This window comes from Mauremys reevesii, linkage group 8 (assembly GCF_016161935.1).
Source record: "Mauremys reevesii isolate NIE-2019 linkage group 8, ASM1616193v1, whole genome shotgun sequence".
Taxonomy (NCBI): domain Eukaryota; kingdom Metazoa; phylum Chordata; order Testudines; family Geoemydidae; genus Mauremys; species Mauremys reevesii.
In genome coordinates, this window is record NC_052630.1 from 46,466,698 (window position 1) to 46,486,419 (window position 19,722).

Below are 19,722 nucleotides of genomic sequence, written 5' to 3' on the forward strand. Positions count from 1 at the left end.
GAAATATTAACAGAGCTAATATGTGGTGTCGGTCTTACCTCTGCAAACTGAGTGAATGCCTCCAGTGCATGTTGGTAAATCAGCCAAGTCTTGTCAGCCAAAAGAGAGGCAAAGAGATATGACAGCTTGGGTATAACTTGCCCCTGAAAGGGGAGCGCACACTAGTCAGATTTTTGTGGTGAGCTAATGGGCATATCCTGCCCCCCTGATTCATCATTAAAGAAATATTCCAGTCAGAAGCCTAGAGTCTACAGGTCGAGAAAGTCTGCAACAGCCTTGGCTGGCAAAAAAGAGAGAACATGTACACAAAACCCATTCCTTCCTATCTGGAGCTCAGACATCAGCCCTTCTATCCAGTTCCTGGAAAACAATATACAAATGAATGCACCCAGCATCCTACAGGCAACGGGAGTAACAGAAACAGTCTCACTGGAATATGAAACTGCCATAGAAGTATTATGGCCTGGTTTGAAAATAAATGTCTCCAAGAACCACTGTCCAGTGGCACTGTACTACATATTCCATGAACACAACCCATTAATATATACAAATGGCTCAGGACAAAATGTTGCCTCCAGTGCATTTACCTGGATTTCTTGTGGCATAAACAGTTTCCCCATAGAAGAGAGCAGATCCAGTGCTGCCAAGCGAACATGATCTGGGGGATCCAACTCAAGGAGGGAAGCCTGCATTGCAAACACCTGCAGGAAAATAGATCTGGATGAAGCCCCATCAAATAAGAAACAAATAAGACAAAAAACTCTGTTCAACTGGCGATTGCAATGACCATCAAGTCTGAGTTCACTCAAATCTAGAGAGAGTAAGATCAGGACAATAGATGCATCAATGGAACAAAAGCAAGTATCCCAGAGCTTTTCAAAATGTTAGCCCCCCCCCGCCAAAAAATGGAATCCTTACATAAAAACCCAAAATGCATTTGAAAGAGAAACATACATCATACGCCATCACTGCCCTAAACCCAGCGAAAAAAATGACAGAGTCCCAAAAGCGATAGCAGCAAAGAATCCTGTGGCACCTTATAGACTAACAGACGTTTTGCAGCATGAGCTTTCGTGGGTGAATACCCACTTCGTCGGATGCAAGTAGTGGAAATTTCCAAGGGCAGGTATATATATGCAAGCAAGAAGCAAGCTAGAGATATTGAGGTTAGTTCAATCAGGGAGGATGAGGCCCTGTTCTAGCAGTTGAGGTGTGAAAACCAAGGGAGGAGAAACTGATGTGAACCAATGTGTAGCAAACACCATAGCAAAGCCATCAAAACAGTGTAGGAAGGAATCAAAATAAAATTAAGAACTCTTCATTCTTGCTAAGTGGTAGAAATCAGACCATGAAACAACTCATTAGAGGTGATCTCATTTAATAACAAAGATCCAGCATGCATGACGTAGATTGCCCAAAAAGATGTTTTTTACCTGAGCTATCAGTTGAGGCTCTAATGTTTGGATGAAAAATTCCAGCAGTGGAAGGAGCAAGCAAAGTGTCTGCTGGAGGCATGGCTGACTTGAGACCTGCACCAAATCAGAAGAGCATATTATTTAGCATCATAGCACTTCTGTTTACAAGGCAATTTAACTGGTTTATAAAACGCATGAGATTGCAAATATTGTGCCCAAAGCATTTAACTTCAGACAAATACAGTACAATCACAGATACAATTCCCAAGAGATGCAGTGAGGAAGCCTAGAAGTCTAAATACTAAGGGGGGCGAACTAGAGTGCCTGGTGTTAAGTGAGGATATTGATACATTAGATTTTGTAGAACCTCAGTGGAATGAGGAACATCAATGGGACTTGGTAATACCAGGGTACAAAATACATAGGAATGACAGAGTAGGTCGTGCTGGTGGGGGAGTGACATTATATTGAAAAAAAGCACAGAGTCAAATGAAGTAAAAGTCTTAAATTACTCAAATTGTACCATACAATCTCTATGGATAGAAATTCCATGCTTGAACAAGAAGAGTCTAGCAGTAGGAAAGTACTATCAACCACCTGACCAGGACGGTGATAGTGACTGTGAAATGTTCAGGACAATTAGGCTCAAAGGCAGAAAATGTAATAATAATGGAGGATTTTAACTATGCTCATGCTGACTGGGTGCATGTCACCTCAGGACAAGATGCAGAGATCAAATTTCTAGACACCAACAATGACTGCTTCATGGAGCAGCTAGTCCTGGAACCCGCAAGAAGAGAGACAATTCTTGATTTAGTCCTAAGTGGAGCACAGGATCTGGTCCAAGAGGTGAATATAGCTGAACCGCTCAGTAATAGTGACCGTAATGTAATTAAATTTATCATCTTTGTAAGATGGAAGATACCAATGAAACTCGCCTCAGTAGCATTTAACTTCAAAATGGAGAGCGATACAAAAATGACAAAGCTAGTTAAATTAAAATTAAAAGGAAGAGTCACAAGGGTGAAATGGCTGCAAACTGTATAGAGACTATTTAAAAACATCGTAATAGAGGGTCAAACTAAATGTATACCCCATATTAAAAAACAGTAGACAGAACCAAAAAAAAAAATGCCAGCATTGCTAAACAGCAGAGTAAAAGAGGCAGTTAGAGACAAAAAAACATTCTTTAAAAATTGGAAGTCAAATCCTACTGAGGAAAATAGAAAGACGCATAAACTCTGGCAAGTCCAGTGTAAAAGTATAACTGGGTTAAAAAAAGAATTAGCTAAGTTCCTGCAGGATAGGTCCATCGATGGACCCAATGTGCTAGGTGTCCCTAAACCTCCAACTGCCAGAAGCTACAACTGGATGACAGGATGGATCACTCGATAATTGCCCTGTTCTGTTCGTTCCCTCTGAAACATCTGGCACTGACCACCGTCAGAAGACTGATACTGGGTGAGATGGATCATTGGTCTGATCCAGTATGGCAGCTCTTATGCTCATGATAATCAAAGAAAAGGAAAAAAGAATTGTTTAGGATGGTTGCATATTACAGGATACTCTACTAGTGATATTTTCATTAAAAATCTATGGCAGAAACCAAACAGGTAAGATGTGTCTCAACCTATTTTCTCCATAACCATTTGGCAAATAGTTATTCTCCCCCCCCAAATCTGAGCACAAACCATGACGACTCCCCTGACTGCACCTTCAAAAGCAAGATACACTGTTCATGGGAAGTGTTGGTTAGGTAACCTTCTGCTGCAGATCAATAGGAGGCCCTGGGTTTTGGTGTGCTACTCCAGATGGCAAGGGTTTCATTCTGGCTCTGTGGATGAGGGGAAAGCAGTGGACAAGTTATTCCTTGACTTTAGTAAAGCTTTTGATACGGTCTCCCACAGTATTCTTGCCAGCAAGTTAAAGAAGTATGGGCTTGATGAATGGACTAAAAGGTGGATAGAAAGCTGGCTAGATAGTTGGGCTCAACGGGTAGTGAACAATGGCTCCATGTCTAGTTGGCAGCCGGTATCAAGTGGAGTGCCCCAAGAGTCGGTCCTGGGGCCAGTTTTGTTCAATATCTTCATTAATGAACTGGAGGATGGCATGGACTGCACTCTCAGCAAGTTTGCAGATGACAAACTGGGAGGAGTGGTAGATATGCTGGGGGGTAGGGATAGGATACAGAGGGACCTAGACAAATTAGAGGATTGGGCCAAAAGAAACCTGATGTGGTTCAATAAGGACAAGTGCAGAGTCCTGAAAGGGGGTTCCAAAGAGGATGGACCTAGACTGTTCTCAGTGGTAGCAGATGACAGAACAAAGAGTAATGGTCTCAAGTTGCAGTGGGGGAGGTTTAGGTTGGATATTAGGAAAAACTTTTTCACTACGAGGGTGGTGAAGCACTGGAATGGGTTACCTAGGGAGGTGGTGGGATCTCCTTCCTTAGAGGTTTTTAAGGTCAGGCTTGACAAAGCCCTGGTTGGAATGATTTAGTTGGGAATTGGTCCTGCTTTGAGCAGGGGGTTGGACTAGATGACCTCCTCAGGTCCCTTCCAACAAATTGGAAGTCAGATATTCTATGATCTATGATTCACATTAGTAATGGGTTAAAAAAACATGGGCCAGACCCTCAGCTGGTATCAACTGGAATAACTCCACTGAAGTCATAGTCCTCCCACAGTTCAAATAAAGTCAATGGAGTTGCACTGATTTACAACAGCTGTGGATCTGGCCTTATACATTTAGATCTTGGAAGAAAGAACAGTAATCACTAGATTTAAACACTGTAGAGGAAATTCTGACTTTATCAAACGTCTCTATGTTCTTTTATCACCAGTGCAAGGAGTTAAACATGTTGTTTCTACAGAAGATGGTTATATTCTTTTCTGCACAACCACATCCCTCGCCTGAGCTCAGAATAGTGCTTTTGCAGGCAGTTCAGTGCCAAACAGAGCCAGAATTAATCCAATTCTCATCAGAAGGAAATCCTATATTACCTTTGTTTGTTCTTAGTAAAATAAGGTCATGAAGTTATCCCCACTGGCTGGTTCATCTGGTTCTATGAATTTGTTTTTTCCCCATTTCTGGGGCTCAATCCCCTTTCCAGACTCATTTTAGACAACAGTCCATCTAAAACTGATGTGGGGTAATATATGACTCATCACTACATGTACAGTTCCAGCTACATATCACTGGGGGCAAACGTACTTGTGGAAAGAATTCAATCCCCAAAGCACTGGCAATGGCTCAGACACCATGATGTCTGAAGCTCAGGGACTCAGCTGCACTGCACCTTAGGGAGCTGCTCCAACTCCAGTTAAATGTCTTGGTAACACGCAAATGGTGGAACATCATGAGCCCTTCAGGATAGCGACGTGTTACATTGTTGGAACAGTGAGTTCCCTCACCTGCTTGCCCTTGAGGAGTACCCACAGCTGACTAGCAGCTCCCAACACTGCTGCCTGTAGTCCTGCCTCCAGAGTGTCGCCAGCAGAATTGCACACCGTCAGCAAGACAGAGAGAGCAACGTTCTAGCAAAGATGGAGAGAGGGGTCAGGAGCAAGGTAAACACCTGGCCTACTGGATTCAGCTGCTAAAGCCTCACAAGAGGCCCAATGTGTCAGTAATGTTGTTCTGCTAGTCCACCAGGCTATAAGCCAACTCATGCCACCCTTCACAGAGCAAACTCCCACTGCCTTCAGTAGGAGTTCTGCACAAATAAGGAGGGGAGGGTTTAGCGGACTTATTAATCACCACAGAAACATAGGAAGCAGAACCCTGAACTGCTGGCCTTTTAGGTGGAGGTCTCCAGTCACACTCAACTCTCCTTAGGTTGTCAAGGAAAACCAGTGCTTGTCTTTCAGGTATGCCAGCCTCCGAGAACAGCAGAGACCTTATCATTTAAAAGAAATCTTCTAGCCGAAACCACACCAGAAGTCTAAGCGAGAACACTGTATGTATGCTTGGCAAGAGATCAAAAAGTAATTAAAATAATTATTGATCCGCGGAGCTTTTGCTAATTATCGTTAGTGGACACACGAGACGTGAACACAACGTTGCAAGGGAGGCACTATATGCCCAAAGATGGGCTCTTTCTGATCCACAAGATTTTCAAAAATAGGAGTCTAAAGTTAGGTTCCTAATTCCATATTTGGTCACCTAAATGAGCAACCTGCCTTTCAAAAAATGGCAAATAGCCAGTAGCTCCCATTGTGGCTGCCAGAGCTGTTCAGTAATCAGCCCTCTGGAAAGTTGGTCAAAAGTTGAAACTTAGCTCTCCCTTGGACACAGGAGTTATCTGACATTTTTGCTACTAAGAATTATTAGCATGCACTTACTGGAGGAGAGGGGAGAAGATAGCTCTCATCATAATATTGTACTGCAGTGACTCCTAGAGGCCTAGATCAGGGCCCCACTGTGCTACACCCTGTACACATACATAGGCCAGATCTACACTAACACTTACTCCGCGATAACTATGTCACTCAGGGGTATGAAAAATCCACACCCTTGAGCGACGTAGTTACACCAATCTTCGCCCCCTCCTACCGACATAGCTACTGCCTCTTGGGGAGGTGGAGTTAGTAAGCCAACCGGAGAGCTCTCTCCCATCGGCGTTAGAGTGTCTTCACCAGAAGCGTTACAGCAGCGCAGCTGAATCGGTGCAGCTGTGCCATGCAAGTTTGTAGTGTAGACCTGCCCATAATAAAATGATACTCTCTAGTCCAGAGAGCTTGCAATCTAAACATAGTGTAAGGCTGCACAATAGGGGAAGATAAACAAGCAGGGCCAGAGTAACAATAGGCTCCTTATCACTCAGGAGCTCTAGGTTTAATGAACAGAATCACACCTTCCCTTACCACAGGTGGGAGTTCTCCCAGAGTGCACCTGCCACTCAGCCACTGCCTGCATTGTGTGAGCCCCACCGCACAGAGCTGGTGCGCCACTTGTTTCCTAAGATCAGGAGTTAGGGCCTTGAGAGAAATATGCTGCCACAGCGGCAGGTTCTCTGCTTCTTTGGGAGGAAACTTTTGGGTAAACTCCACCTGCAAGTCAAAGTAAATGTTAATTAAAGAGATCAGGACAGAACCTGGAAGTGATGAGTTGCAAAACCAACAACCTGTACCTTGATTTGTGCTACTCTTGACAGTTGAAAAGGAGCCCCACATGAGGTGCGTGAGCATGATCTACGGAGGCAGTGTGATTCAGCAAATGGTACTCTCAACCATATGCAGGGATAGCAAAAGGGAACAGGGGCCAGATCCTCAGCAAGCATAAGTCTGCTTTGCTCCACTGAAGTTACTGGAGTAATGACAACTGAAGATCTGGCCACAGAAGTTTGGGGAACAATTCCCCATGGAAAGCAGCCTGATCTTGGGCTCCCTGTCTCTAATCAATCTCCCTACTACTGAAGAGCCCACTCCTGCTTACATTTACTCACTGAGTAACTTTATCCATGTGAGCAGACCAATGGACTTCACCGAGAGTTCTAAAAGTGCCTCAGGGTTCGTAGGGTCAACTCCTAGTCCAAAAGTTTGCAGCAACCAAGGTTGATCCCCTTTTGCTTTTTTAGTTTTTTGCAGCTCAGCAGGGAAATGCCACAATTCCCACACTGGACACTTGCTTTTGTAAAGCTTGGTGCAGACATACCATAGAGGCGCATACTAATATGAAACACTGACAAAATCATAAATGTTTTGCTATTCAGCCTTTTCTTATGAAGCATGTAGAGGCCGATTCCCAAGCAACTAAACCACTTAGCTGAGTATCCTTTTTACCCTAGTGATTTCCTGTGTACCATTTATTAATTTACCTCAGCATTGTTGTTTTTTGTTATTACTATTTAACTGTCATTTATTTGCAACCAACATGCCTATTGTGCCTTTAAACATACGTACAGCTATGGTCTCCCTTTATACTGTGACTCAAAAGTGATCTAGTCATTATTAGAATAAGCAGAGTTAACTCTCACCATCTCTCAACTGGGAAACAGCCTAAAACACAGGGAAAATAGCACAACAAACTCACAGACTTTAAGGTCAGAAGGTACCATTATGATCATCTAGTCTGACCTCCTGCACAATGCAGGCCACAGAATCTCACCCACCCACTCCTGTAACAAACCCCTAACCTGTGTCTGAGTTACTGAAGTCCTCAAATCATGGTTTAAAGACCTCAAGGTGCAGAGAATCCTCCAGCAAGTGACCCGTGCCCCACGCTGCAGAGGAAGGCGAAAAACCTCCAGGGCCTCTGCCAATCTGCCTTGGAGAAAAATTCCTTCCCGACCCCAAATATGGCGATCAGTTAAACGCTGAGCATGTGGGCAAGACTCACCAGCCAGCACCCAGGAAAGAATTCTCTGTAGTAACTCAGATCCCACCCCATCTAACATCACATCACAGACAATTGGGCATATTTACCTGCTAATAAAGATCAATTAATTGCCAAAATTAGGCTATCCCATCATACCATCCCCTCCATAAACTTATCAAGCTTAGTCTTGAAGCCAGATATGCCTTTTGACCCCACTACTCCCCTTGGAAGGCTGTTCCAGAACTTCACTCCTCTAATGGTTAGAAACCTTCGTCTAATTCAGGGGTTGGCAACCTTTTGGAAGTGGTGTGCTGAGTCTTCATTTAATCACTCTAATTTAAGGTTTTGTGTGCCAGTAATACATTTAAAGATTTTTAGAAGGTCTCTTTCTATAAGCCTATAATATATAACTAAACTATTGTTGTATGTAAAGTAAATAAAGTTTTTAAAATGTTTAAGAAGCTTCATTTAAAACTAAATTAAAATGCAGAGTCCCCCGGACCAGTGGCCAGGACCCGGGCAGTGTGAGTGCCACTGAAAATCAGCTCGCGTGCCGCCTTCTGCGCACGTGCCATAGGTTGCCTACCCCAGTCTCATTTCAAGTCTAAACTTCCTAATGTCCAGTATATATCCATTTGGTCTTGTGTCCACATTGGTACTAAGCTTAAATAATTCCTCTCCCTCCCTGATATTTATCCTTCTGATATATTTATAAAGAGCAATCATATCTCCCCTCAGCCTTCTTTTGGTTCGGGCTAAACAAGCCAAACTCTTTGAGTCTCCTTTCGTATGACACGTTTTCCATTCCTCGGATGATCCTAGCAAAGCAAAGCTGGATCGATAATAAGGAAGAACTAAAGTGGTAAGAGAAGGCACTTCTGGGACAGCACAGGGGCCGAGATAATTATTAAGGTAACCTCCTGTGTCCTTTCTGTATTGGTATGTTATCTTTTGCTCTGCTTTATCATCTCACAACATCAGGATGACAAGAAACCACTGTTTGCTCCACTCTCCTGTTTCTAGTGAGCTGAAAATGGATGGCTTGTGTTTTAATGGAGGCCAATTGGATTTCTATCTGGCTTAGCAGAAGACTGGAGAAATTGGTGCTATACTTGCCTGGTGGTCTGGAGCCATCAAGAACAGCATACGCCTCAGCAGGATCCCCAAGACAGAGAGCTGGTAACACTCTCCAGGGCAAGTCTTTATCTGAATTACGATAACAGGGAATTGATCTAATCAAATTAAGAAAAATACACTGCTCCCAGCACATGAATCCTACAGGTTGGCATTTTCAAAGACTCAAAAGACTTTTGTGACTCAGGAAAATGACCTAATAAATTAATATTGGGCCTCTGTTTAGGCAGCAACAAATTCTCCTCTTACACCAAAGATGATTACATTTCCCTTTTTAACCAAAACATCTCAATGAGTGATCACTAGTAGTTCATCACCGTTACAGTCAGGTCTTTCCCTGCATTACAGGCCATCTATTGGTTTCCTGTTTTCTACTTCACGGTGCTATTTTTATTCCATATGTATGCTACTTTGCTCTTATTTATCCTTGGGGCATCTCACTGAATTCTTCTCTCTCCATTCCTCTAATTTATCATATAGGATCACTATAACAACTCCTAAATTAGCAGCTCTTGCATCAGTTTTGCAGTGTCTGTATATTTTTCACCCCTTCCTTCAGATTGTTTACCTACACCACCACTAAATATACTTATAGTGTTACAAGTGCTAATTATTAACCCTCGGGAGGGTGGGATTTTCCCCATTTTGCTGATAGCAAAGATGGAGCATAGAGAGGATGAGAAAATTGTCCAAGGTCACTTATGAAGTTTGCAGGAGAGCTGGAGTTAGAACTCAGGTCTCCTTACTCTCTCTCTCCTGCATGATCTGTTCAAAAAAAGCAGAAAACCTGTCTGCCCAAACACACACATGTACATGCATACACCAGACTCTGCCACGCTACTCACCAAATGGGCTATCACAAAGACGTGATGAGCACACAATTCAGCCGTTCCATACCTGGGATGCAACAAAGAGAGGTCAGTAAACCAATTAGCACAGCTGCCCTGTTCTGCTGGGTTGGAGAGAGTAGTTCACACTCTGCCACACAAACCAGAGAAATAGTTCTTCCTAAGGGCCTCTGTATATTTCATTTGCCAGGAGAAAATTCCAAAGCCATTCTGTGGCCAGAGAATCAAGGAATATTGAGGACGTGCATTAGCAGGAGGAAGGAGGAAATATGACCCACCTTTTGCGGATCAAAACATAGGACCACTATACACCAGTTTAGCATTAACCATGATTGCAATGCAAGAAGAAGAGAAAAAAAAGACATGTATACACAAGTGCATAGTACCTGGATGATAAATGCACACTGTTGATGTTAATCAAATAAATAATAAATTAAAGTAAGTGTTGTAGAGTGAAGAGAACTTGTATAAAATTTGTAAGTTGATACAGATACACTGGACTATTATAGTGTAAATATATGGGAATGAAAGTTACATGATACTAGTGAAATATATCTAAGGTTGGTGAAAAATGTTATGTTAATATATTATTTGAGAAACGGTCTGTGATCTTGTCTTTAAACACTAATGCACAATACCTGTGCACCAGGGGGCAAAGTTTTAAGTGGCAAGTGCATCCTTAGTAGTGGCATATTGTGACTTGGGTGCTCAGCTGCACAACATTAACGTCCTGTAGCTAGAGATTTTTTGGTATGGAATTTCCTAAGGCTGGGTTGTTTTTCAAAGAAAAAATACCCCTAAAAACAGGAACACCTGCACGTTATAGGATTTCAAAGCTCTGTTGACTTGCCAAAATTTGCTAGTCCAACATGGAAATTCAATAGTTTGGCCAGATCCCACCAGAATGTCCTGTAGCACACACTTTACAAGGACTGTAACAGAAAGCCCTTCTCCTGAGAGACTTAGCAGCTGCACAGCTGAGGAGGTGCATTGCAAGAGCCCTCCCTCAAGCCTTTCTCATCCCTTTCCTTCAGCCCAAGTCAAAATAAAGCCTCCTGGAGCATTAAAGGTTCTCTCTCCTTCGAGATGGCCATTTCCATGCCACATTTAAACTTGCTACCCACAGTCCTCCACTGTAGAGCTGCTAGAAAAAAAAATGGCAAGAAATCTTTTATAAAAGTATGTTTTCCCCTCATGCTGGAAAAACAGCTGAACCATTTCTGCTCCTGTTTTCCAAAATAAGCTACATTTTTGAGCAGAGACCAACCCTGGAACATGGCTGCTCTACAAGTTAAACTTTCTGAGAATTATGAGCAATTCTAACCATGCAGTTAGGAAGCCAATGTTTATGCAGCCTGAACAATACAGCGCATTGCTCCTCACCCTACAATAATTGGGTATCTTACCGGGCCAGGAAGCACCATGAATCCATAGCCAGTAGAGAGGTGATCATACTAGAACCAATGACTGCATCCAGCAGAGCATGCTCCTGAGGAAAGAATAGAGAAGGCACTTATGAACAGATTGCAGTTCTACTCTCTACTTTTAATCCACTTACTAGTGTGACACATAATTAGACTAAGAAGGTGGATGAGGTAATATCTTATATTGGACTGACTTCTGTTGGTGGGAGAGACAAGCCATGCAGAGCTCTTCTTCAGGTCAAGCTTGTCTCTCTCACCAACAGAAGTTGATCCAATACAAGATATTACCTCACCCACCTCGTCTCTCTAATATCCTGGGACTGACATGGCTACAACCACACTGCATATAGAATTAGTCTTGTCAGTTTGTGCAGTTAAAATGCCTAGGAGCAAACTGGCTTTAATATTGCATGTTCAGTTATAAAGGCAAGCAAGCAACACTAGGTTTATTTTTAACATTGACCATGTGTGAGAATTTACTACAGCTGGTTGAAAAATTTCAAATTTCAAAAATGTTTAATGAAAAAATAGGGTTAATTTTTTTGCTAGAATTTTGGATCAAAAAGGGGGACAAATTTTTCATGAAAATGTTATCCTTTTTTGGGGGCAGATCTAAACTTAACTTAAGACCAAATGCTATCCTTATTCAGTACTTAGGGAGGCAAAACATCTGATTGCCTCAGCAGGAGTTTACTCTGAGGAATTCAGGCGTCAGTCCTAATTTTTTGTCTGAAAAGATTTTTTTTGTATTATAGAAACATACACACACAAGGCTATGCCTTCCTGGACTTATTCATACTTTGCATTTATATAGTGTCCTTTATTCTGTCTACCTGTATATACTGTCCCAAACATAGGGGAATTTGATAAGATCTCAAAGCACTATAAAAACATTAATGACTTAAGCCTCAGAACCCGCCTGCAAAGGTAGATAACTACTTATTTCCCTTTTATGGCACAGGATTGAACTGGATCACTAAAATACAGTGGTAGACTAGCAGGCCACTGCTCTGATCACTAGATAACACTTCCTCATTTACGTGCACTGTGAATGAGTAAAACACTGACAAACTTAATACCCTTGGCTCATGGGATTGTAAATGGCCCCAAACTGGAGGTGGAGAACCGAGAGACTTTCAGCCTATGTTACAGTAGTTGTGATGTCCTGTCCTCTAGGAGATAAAATCTGCAGCTGGAATTTCTCAGTCTCAGGGAGGTGGCCATCTTCAGAACTTGTATTAAAAGAAAATACTAAACAGCTTTTTTAAAGAAGCTGGATTTTTGCGCTCCTGTGGCTTTACAAACGTGTTCCTAATACATCGGAGGTCTCCAACCATGTTTATACAGTTGTGCAGCAAATGTCATTTACCAAAAACATCTGCAGTCTTACCTGCCTTGTACGTGCCTTCTGAAGTAAAGCGAAACCAATTCATGCCTGGACACATCACCTTTGGAGCTCGGTTTGTGAGGAAAGGGACACTTTTTGAAAAGGTTAAAATCCACCAGAAGGAAACAGCTGAAAAGGTGATCATGGCTAAACCAAAAACCAACCTACCAGCTGAGGAAAGTGTGATGGGGGTGTGGATGCAATGAAGGCACACAAGTGGACACAGAGGTGGTGATACAGGGTGACAGGAACCTCAGCTTGTCCATCATCCATCACTCCCGGCAAACAAACAGGAAGAGAGAGCTCACCAGAGCACTGCTGGAAACCGAGAAAAAGGGCTGAGAACAAAGAGAGCCTGCAGAACAATGAAAGAGTGAGGTTACTGCTGTCCACACCTCACACCCCAAGAACAAACATCTGAGCTAGGGGAACTCCTTCTTGTCTCCTGTTGGCAGCTGTGGCAATAACACCAATATTTTTACAGTAACAGATTTACAACTCTGATTAACTTTCTGTTTATAAACTCAGGTGATTAGCAGAGGCTTTTGGGGCTGTAACAGGGTACACTGGTCCTTTACAATTAGAGGGGGCCAGGAGATCCTGTTCCAGGGACATTGAAATAAACAGAGGCCCTGGAAATGGCCTTGTAGCAAGAAGAGAGGAAGCGATCCTGGGGAATTAGTAGTTGGTTAGGAAAAATCCAGTCACTGTCCCTTTAAGGGCCAGGATGAGAAGCCCTGTAGTATATGATTGGGCATTCTCCCCTCTCCCGTAACTGATCGGGGGAAGATCTCCAAAGGAGCACAGTATATATATGACTTTCACTCTCTCAGAACAGAGAGTGAGCTGACAGGGAGAAGGAAGCCAGAGCCAGGAGACTGAGCTCCTGCTCAGAAGGACAGGATTGGCAACTCCATGAACAACAGTCTGGGGTAGAATAAGAGCTCTGCATAAAGCAAAAGAGCAGGAAGTGAGCATGAACTTTTGTGTTGCTGTAGTTAACTTTATTCTGGGGACACTGAGAATTACTGTGAACTGCTTTCATCTACTCACACAACCCCAGTTGGTGGGTGGGTGGAGGCATCCTGAGAAAGACTGTGGGGAGTTCCTAAAGGGACCCAGGGGGAGCACAGAGTCAGGGCACTGCTGAGGTACCTCTGGCCATAAGGGGGCGCTCGGTAAATGGCATGCCTGCTACAGGGAAATAAACAAACATGCTGACTTGAGGGAAAGGTGACCAATTTTGGAGATAAAAACAAATTCAACCCGAGGACCCTCTATCCTTGCATGAGCCCAAAGGCCATCCCTTCCCTCAACTGACCAGTGCATCTCTGCTTTGTACTGTCTACCCTGGAGGAATTACATCACATCCACCAGCACATCTGCCCACGGATCAGACAGTGCGCCCTCAGAGCCTGCTAATGCTACTAATTTGCTAGCTTGAAGGCCCTCTTGCAGCTGAACCCCCATGTCTGCCTGTGCAGCTTGACTGCTCTAGGCAAAAATTACCTGGGAACCTCTTCTGAGAACTGGCTTCCTGTGGTCCAGAGAGCCTGCACATCCTCAGGCTGAGAGGGAAGCTTATCCATTACGGCAACCAGAAGATGACACTGCGGCAGATGTAACTCAGGAGAAAGATCTGCAGGGAATGTTTTTATTTTTTTTTAAATGTGAAGTACATTTGCATTTGTAGGGCACATTTTTGATGGAACCAAAACTAAGCTAGGGCGAGTGATTAACAATAGAAGACTGAGTGAAAAGTACATTGATGCTGCTAATGAAGCTCAAAAGTCACTCAGAGATGGAGCTGGTTGGAAAATGGAGGGGAGGTGGAGTCCTAGAGAAAATTTCATGTTTTCAGCAAAAAATAACTAATCATAACATTTTATCCAAAAAACAAAGAATTTTGATTCAGAAATGTTACTGTAGTGCCTCACGCTCCCATTCTCCTTTATGGCTCTGTGGTCAGACTACATTTCCCATGATGCACCATACTCTCCCCTCTTGATGAGAGCTTCAGTGTGCATCAGGGAAGATGAAGGCTAGCTGGGGTAGCCCAGTATAGCACACAGAGTAGGACAGGAGCTTGAGAAACCTGAACTACAACTCCCAGGATGCACTCTGCCAGCATTTCAGAGATATTTTATTTTCTGGTTGAAATAGTTTGGGTTTGCCTGAAAACATGCAATTTTTTGATTAAAAAAATTTCCATAGAAAAGACATTTTTGGAGAGGGGTCAAAAACCCAATTTTTCCATCAAAAAACAGTTTTGGCAGAAAATTTCCAGCCAGCCCACATTTGCATCGAGTTTTGTGTCAGAAGGGCATCTTAACTAAAAATAGGATTTGTTCAATATAATAAATCAGTGTTTTAATGCAATTTTCCCAGTGCAGGCAGAATAACAGTCATAGAGTTAAAGAACCTTTTATGTTGTTTTATGAGCTGTGCATTGTTCACCCCACCTAATGCTGTAATTGGCTGAAGATCCTTTAGTACCTCAAAGTATTACTTAGGATCCATTATTAAGACTACTCCACAGAAATAAGATACTAACATTATGACATATGCAGAAGTGTTGTATAGCGAGTGAAGCACAAAAAGTCAAGACATCTTGTTCTATTCCTGAGAGATGGCACAACTGTACTATTAAACAAAGGCAGTAATATTTTAAACCTACCTAATTTTTCACTTAATACCTGCTCCACAAAAGGCCTGAAGGGAAGAAGCTGCTGAATGAGAGGGTCCAGTGCCACCAGAAAAACCCTGGCTATTTCATCTCGATGGGCCTCTGAAATCACCGGAGCATACAGACTAGGAGGAAATTTGCTTGGGGGAAAAAAATACAGAGCTACTCATTAGCACTGCATTTCAAAGAAGAATGAAGAAACAAAAATGTGAGTTACTATTATTGTGGAGTAACAGATCTATCGATACGAGCAAAGGGAAGCATAATTTTCATATCTAACAATATTTTTAAAATGGTGAGCATGTGTCTATATTCTGCCTTTAAACCAACTACTGAAGGCCTATATTTATTTAACCACAGTAAGAAAAACTCTCCAATCTGCTTCTGCTGAAAAGTGGTAAAAGTGCACACAAAGAGGAATTTACTCAATAGGTGCACAAGCGGAAAACTTCAAAGGGAAACATTTGTAGGTTCAATTTGTTCCAGATGATGAGAGTACCAACATACTGGCCTGCAGGTTAGTGATAACAGGTTAATAACATTTTGCTTTGCAGGAAATGAAAACTTAGGGGGAAAAAGTGAAAAACAAAATATTAAAAAGAGATTGAGACAAAAAGAAAAAAAGAAAACAGAATGAGATTAAGCAGCAGAGAGGGAGACGGCATCAAATGAAAACCTACTTGTCACATTCTGGGGTGCAGTCCAGACCAGTGGGGAGTTCTGTCACCACCTGCCCTGCAAATGTGGGTGCCTCACAATGCTTTGCTGCTGTAGCTCCCAACCTGGGCCACTCACAAACAGCAGGCAGGTCACCTCCTGAGTATCTGCGTGTAGCTGCAGTCCTGGTCCAGCAACTCTGACACCAGCAGCTTGTCAGCAAACACCAGCCACATACTGGCTTCCAGCAGTACCTGGTTACTACTTGCAGTGACCCCAACACACTCGCAGTCCTGGACTGTCCCCAAAATGTGTGTTCTGCACTGTCCAGCCTCTCCTGGGCAGTTCAGATATTATCCAACAGTTTGCTACTTTAACTGGAGTTACCCAAACAGTTCAGTTTACAGACAACACTGGATTACGTTTGGTTAAAAAATAAAAAGTTTATCTATCTACAGAGAGAGAGATTTTAAGTGAGTACAAGTATAAGTATTAAAGTCAGAAATGGTTACAAGAGAAATACAGATAAAATGCTTTCTAGTAGCTAAAACTAAACTAGTCTTGGTTCAAGGTAAAATCCTTATCCCAAGTTCCCAGCATCAGGGCTGACCAAATTCTCAGGTCACGATGCCCTCACCAAGTCAAAGGGCTGGTTCCTTTGTCTTCTTAGGTGAAAGAGAGAGCAAGAGAGAGACAGGGAGAGAAAGAAAGATATCCCTGGGGTGTTTTTGCCCCTCATCTTTATAGTCCAGTCACCCTTTGAGATGCATTTTCCGGAGGGCTACCCCTAGATAAAGTTCCTTCCCACTGTGAGGACAGAGAAATGGCATCTCGTGGTGAAAAGGTTCCATGTCGTTGCTTGCTAAAACGCGGAACAGGTCTACACTTAAAGCACTGCACCAGTGCAGCTGAGCCACTATAGCGCTTTGGTGATGACGCTACTACGCCAACGGGAGAGCTTCTCCCGGCGGCACAGTTAATCCACCTCCACAAAAGGCGGTATCTATGTCGACAGGACAAACTCTCCCATCGACATGGCTCTGTCTACACTGGTGTATAACTAACTGCATCGCTCCCGGGTGTGGATTTTTCACACCTCTGAGTGATGTAGTTATACCAATGTAAATTCATAGTGCAGACCTGGCCACAGATCAGTCTGTTCCTGCCTCCCATTCACTGCCAAATGGCCACTTGATGGGTGATTTGCCAATCAACTTTGATGACACCAGGCTAGAGGTGTTAACCTGTTCCTTAGAGACAATGGACAAGCTACCTCCTTCCCAGATTTGTCTGGTAAAAACATTTCAGTCATAATTTCAGCTTATGTTCACTACTTTACATATTATGTTGCTACACACATTTCACCATGATCTTTTGCACAAAGATTATTACAGTAGCGTGTAGGGCGTGAATGCAGAGGTGCATTCGGTCACTCTACTAGTCTAAGAACAGGTCTACGCTACAGACCTGTATCGGGATAACTACGTCTCTCAGGGGTGCGAAAAATCTACACCCTGAGCAACAGTTATACCGATCTAACCCCCCATGCAGACAGCACTATGTTGACAGGAGAACTTCTCCCATCAACATAGCTACTGCCTCTCGGGGAGGCGGATTAACTGAACCAACGGGAGAAGCTGTCCTGTCAGTGTAAGAGCATCTTCACTTAAGCGCTGCAGCTGCACCAATGCAGCGTTTTAAGTGTAGGCCTGCCTAAGAGGTAGGCCTAAAGTGTTTTGGGGTGGCGTTTTATTTTGTTTTTTTTAAGTTTTGAATTTCTGCATCTTCCAGAAAGAACAGGTTTAAATGGCATCTCCCTGAGTGATTTTTTTTTAATAATGGTAGATGTTAAATTTTATTTCCACACTGAAATTGGCGTGGGTGTGGCAGTTTTCTGTGTTTCGGTTAAAACTTTTATGTATACAAAGAAAGAGTTGCAAAGACATGTTTTTCAAAACTAGAATGGCATAAAGGTGTAGGAAGTATAGGAAGGACTTTAGGGCTATTCGACACAGGGCCATCTACCAGCATAATTATACCAGTATAATTCCCCACGTGGACACTCTTACTCCCCCACCCCATGTCTGTCTGCTCGGATTAGTTTGTAAACTCTTCTGGGTGGGAAATGTCTGCTACTCGGTGTTTGTACAGTGTGTAGCACGATTGGGACCAATTCTTGGCTGGCCCTTAGGCACTACCATACTAAACATGGTTAATAACTATAGCGGTATAATTGTACCAGTAAATTTCCCCAGGCAGACAAGCCCTTAGATACTATACAGATGAGCATTATAGAAACAGATTACGAAGAGACTATGTAAAAATGGCACCTTCTTACTCAATAAATTTGCTCAGTTTTTAACACTTTCACTCCTGTAAGCCCTGCCAAATCAGCCCATGCAGAAGAGAGAACGCATCATCAACAACAATGATTAACAAAGAACATGATCTTGCAATGAAATGTGCACAAGTGTCCATCTGCACCCAACTCACTGAAGGATCTGGGCTTAAATTCCAAGTCCAACATCAAAATGTGCCCTCAATTACACCTACATGATGCTATTTTCCTCATTGCTGGGGCAAACTGAATAAGTATCCTATCTCAGAGAAAAGTGACAAGCAATTTAAAGTCCATGATACTATGTATTGTCTGCAAAGCCGCAGCAAAGAGTGTTTCAGCAAGGATTAGTCAGCCTGGCATCTTCCCTTTTTACAAGATTACAGTATAATACTAAGGCCTGAACGTTCTTTAGTGAAATTCTATTTTCAATCCCTCATTAAAGTTGTTAAAAAATTTAAAAAATCTGCTCAGGCTGAATATTTCCATGTTCGATCATAGTGAAAGAACTATTTTACAAAATAACTGTTGCTGAGGTGAATAAAAAGTGGTTTATGTTTTCACCCAAATGCAACTAAAATAAACTAACTGTCCCACCACACACATACTTTCAATTAAAAGGAGAAAGAGCAGGTTCCATTGTTAAGTGATTATGTAATAACAAACTCTGTCACAGTGCAACACCAAGTAGAACAGAACTATGGTTATTGTGGGATAATAATTATTTCCTAGCCTTTGTGGAGTTTAATGTAACCTTAATAGTGCATTAAATTTCTTTTGCACTTTTTTAAAAATAAAATGTTGCCTCGTTATTTCATTGCAGAGGCCCTGTGGAGTGAGTAACCACAAGAAAATCAGTTGTTAAGGGCTCCATCTGCACAGTAAGGTCTACCCAGGTAGATCCACTGATAAGATTTAGTAGAAGAAAATGCAACGGAATGAGGAGTTTGGTAACAATGGCATTGATTCCTATCTGGTGGCATTTGGAGGACAGGTTAAAATCACAGAATATCAGGGTTGGAAGGGACCTCAGGAGATCATCTATTCCAACCCCCTGCTCAAAGCAGGACCAGTCCCCAGACAGATTTTTACCCCAGTTCCCTAAATTGCCCCCTTAAGGATTGAACTCATAACCGTGGGTTTAGCAGGCCAATACTCAAACCACTGAGCTATCCCTCCCCTAGTAGCTACATAGACAAACAGATCACACTAAAGCACCCAAAGTAAGTTTCCCATGAAGAAGTACAAATTTCTCTGACCGCCATACACCAAAGCTATTCTACATATAACAAATCAGAGAGTCACTGCTGCGATCTCTTATTTTTGCAAGTCTTGTAACATTTGGAACTGCTGTAACTACAACAGACACTTTCAGAGCTGATACAGAGATGGCCCTGCAGTGGAATCAAAGAGCTATTCTTTGTGGTTCACTTACCTATATATCTGAAGATACAGCTGGTGTAATTGACAGCAGGAATCAGAGAGGAAAGGAATAAATTCCTGCAAAAGCCAACA

At 42.6% G+C, this 19,722-nt stretch overlaps 1 protein-coding gene and 1 long non-coding RNA gene across 8 annotated transcripts in view; one reads left to right on the forward strand and one right to left on the reverse strand.

Moving 5' to 3' along the window:
* C8H1orf112 (chromosome 8 C1orf112 homolog) overlaps nucleotides 1-19,722 on the reverse strand; it is a 34,324-nt gene that overhangs the window by 3,433 nt on the left and 11,169 nt on the right. For 4 of the 7 annotated variants that reach the window (XM_039486446.1, XM_039486441.1, XM_039486444.1 and 1 more), the window contains 12 exons: nucleotides 19,643-19,707; nucleotides 15,204-15,352; nucleotides 14,036-14,165; nucleotides 12,695-12,881; nucleotides 11,122-11,204; nucleotides 9,713-9,764; nucleotides 8,850-8,939; nucleotides 6,281-6,466; nucleotides 4,829-4,951; nucleotides 1,434-1,529; nucleotides 588-701; nucleotides 39-143 (listed from right to left, as the gene is read on the reverse strand). In XM_039486446.1, coding sequence (XP_039342380.1) covers nucleotides 39-143; nucleotides 588-701; nucleotides 1,434-1,529; nucleotides 4,829-4,951; nucleotides 6,281-6,466; nucleotides 8,850-8,939; nucleotides 9,713-9,764; nucleotides 11,122-11,204; nucleotides 12,695-12,881; nucleotides 14,036-14,165; nucleotides 15,204-15,352; nucleotides 19,643-19,707 — 1,380 coding nt within the window. The remainder of the gene's footprint in view (nucleotides 1-38; nucleotides 144-587; nucleotides 702-1,433; nucleotides 1,530-4,828; nucleotides 4,952-6,280; nucleotides 6,467-8,849; nucleotides 8,940-9,712; nucleotides 9,765-11,121; nucleotides 11,205-12,694; nucleotides 12,882-14,035; nucleotides 14,166-15,203; nucleotides 15,353-19,642; nucleotides 19,708-19,722) is intronic. The other 3 variants (XM_039486442.1, XM_039486445.1, XM_039486443.1) reach the window with 3 other exon arrangements.
* On the forward strand, nucleotides 15,311-19,124 carry LOC120371007. Its single transcript, XR_005584102.1, has 2 exons — nucleotides 15,311-15,729; nucleotides 18,250-19,124. It is a non-coding gene; the product is annotated as an uncharacterized LOC120371007 (long non-coding RNA).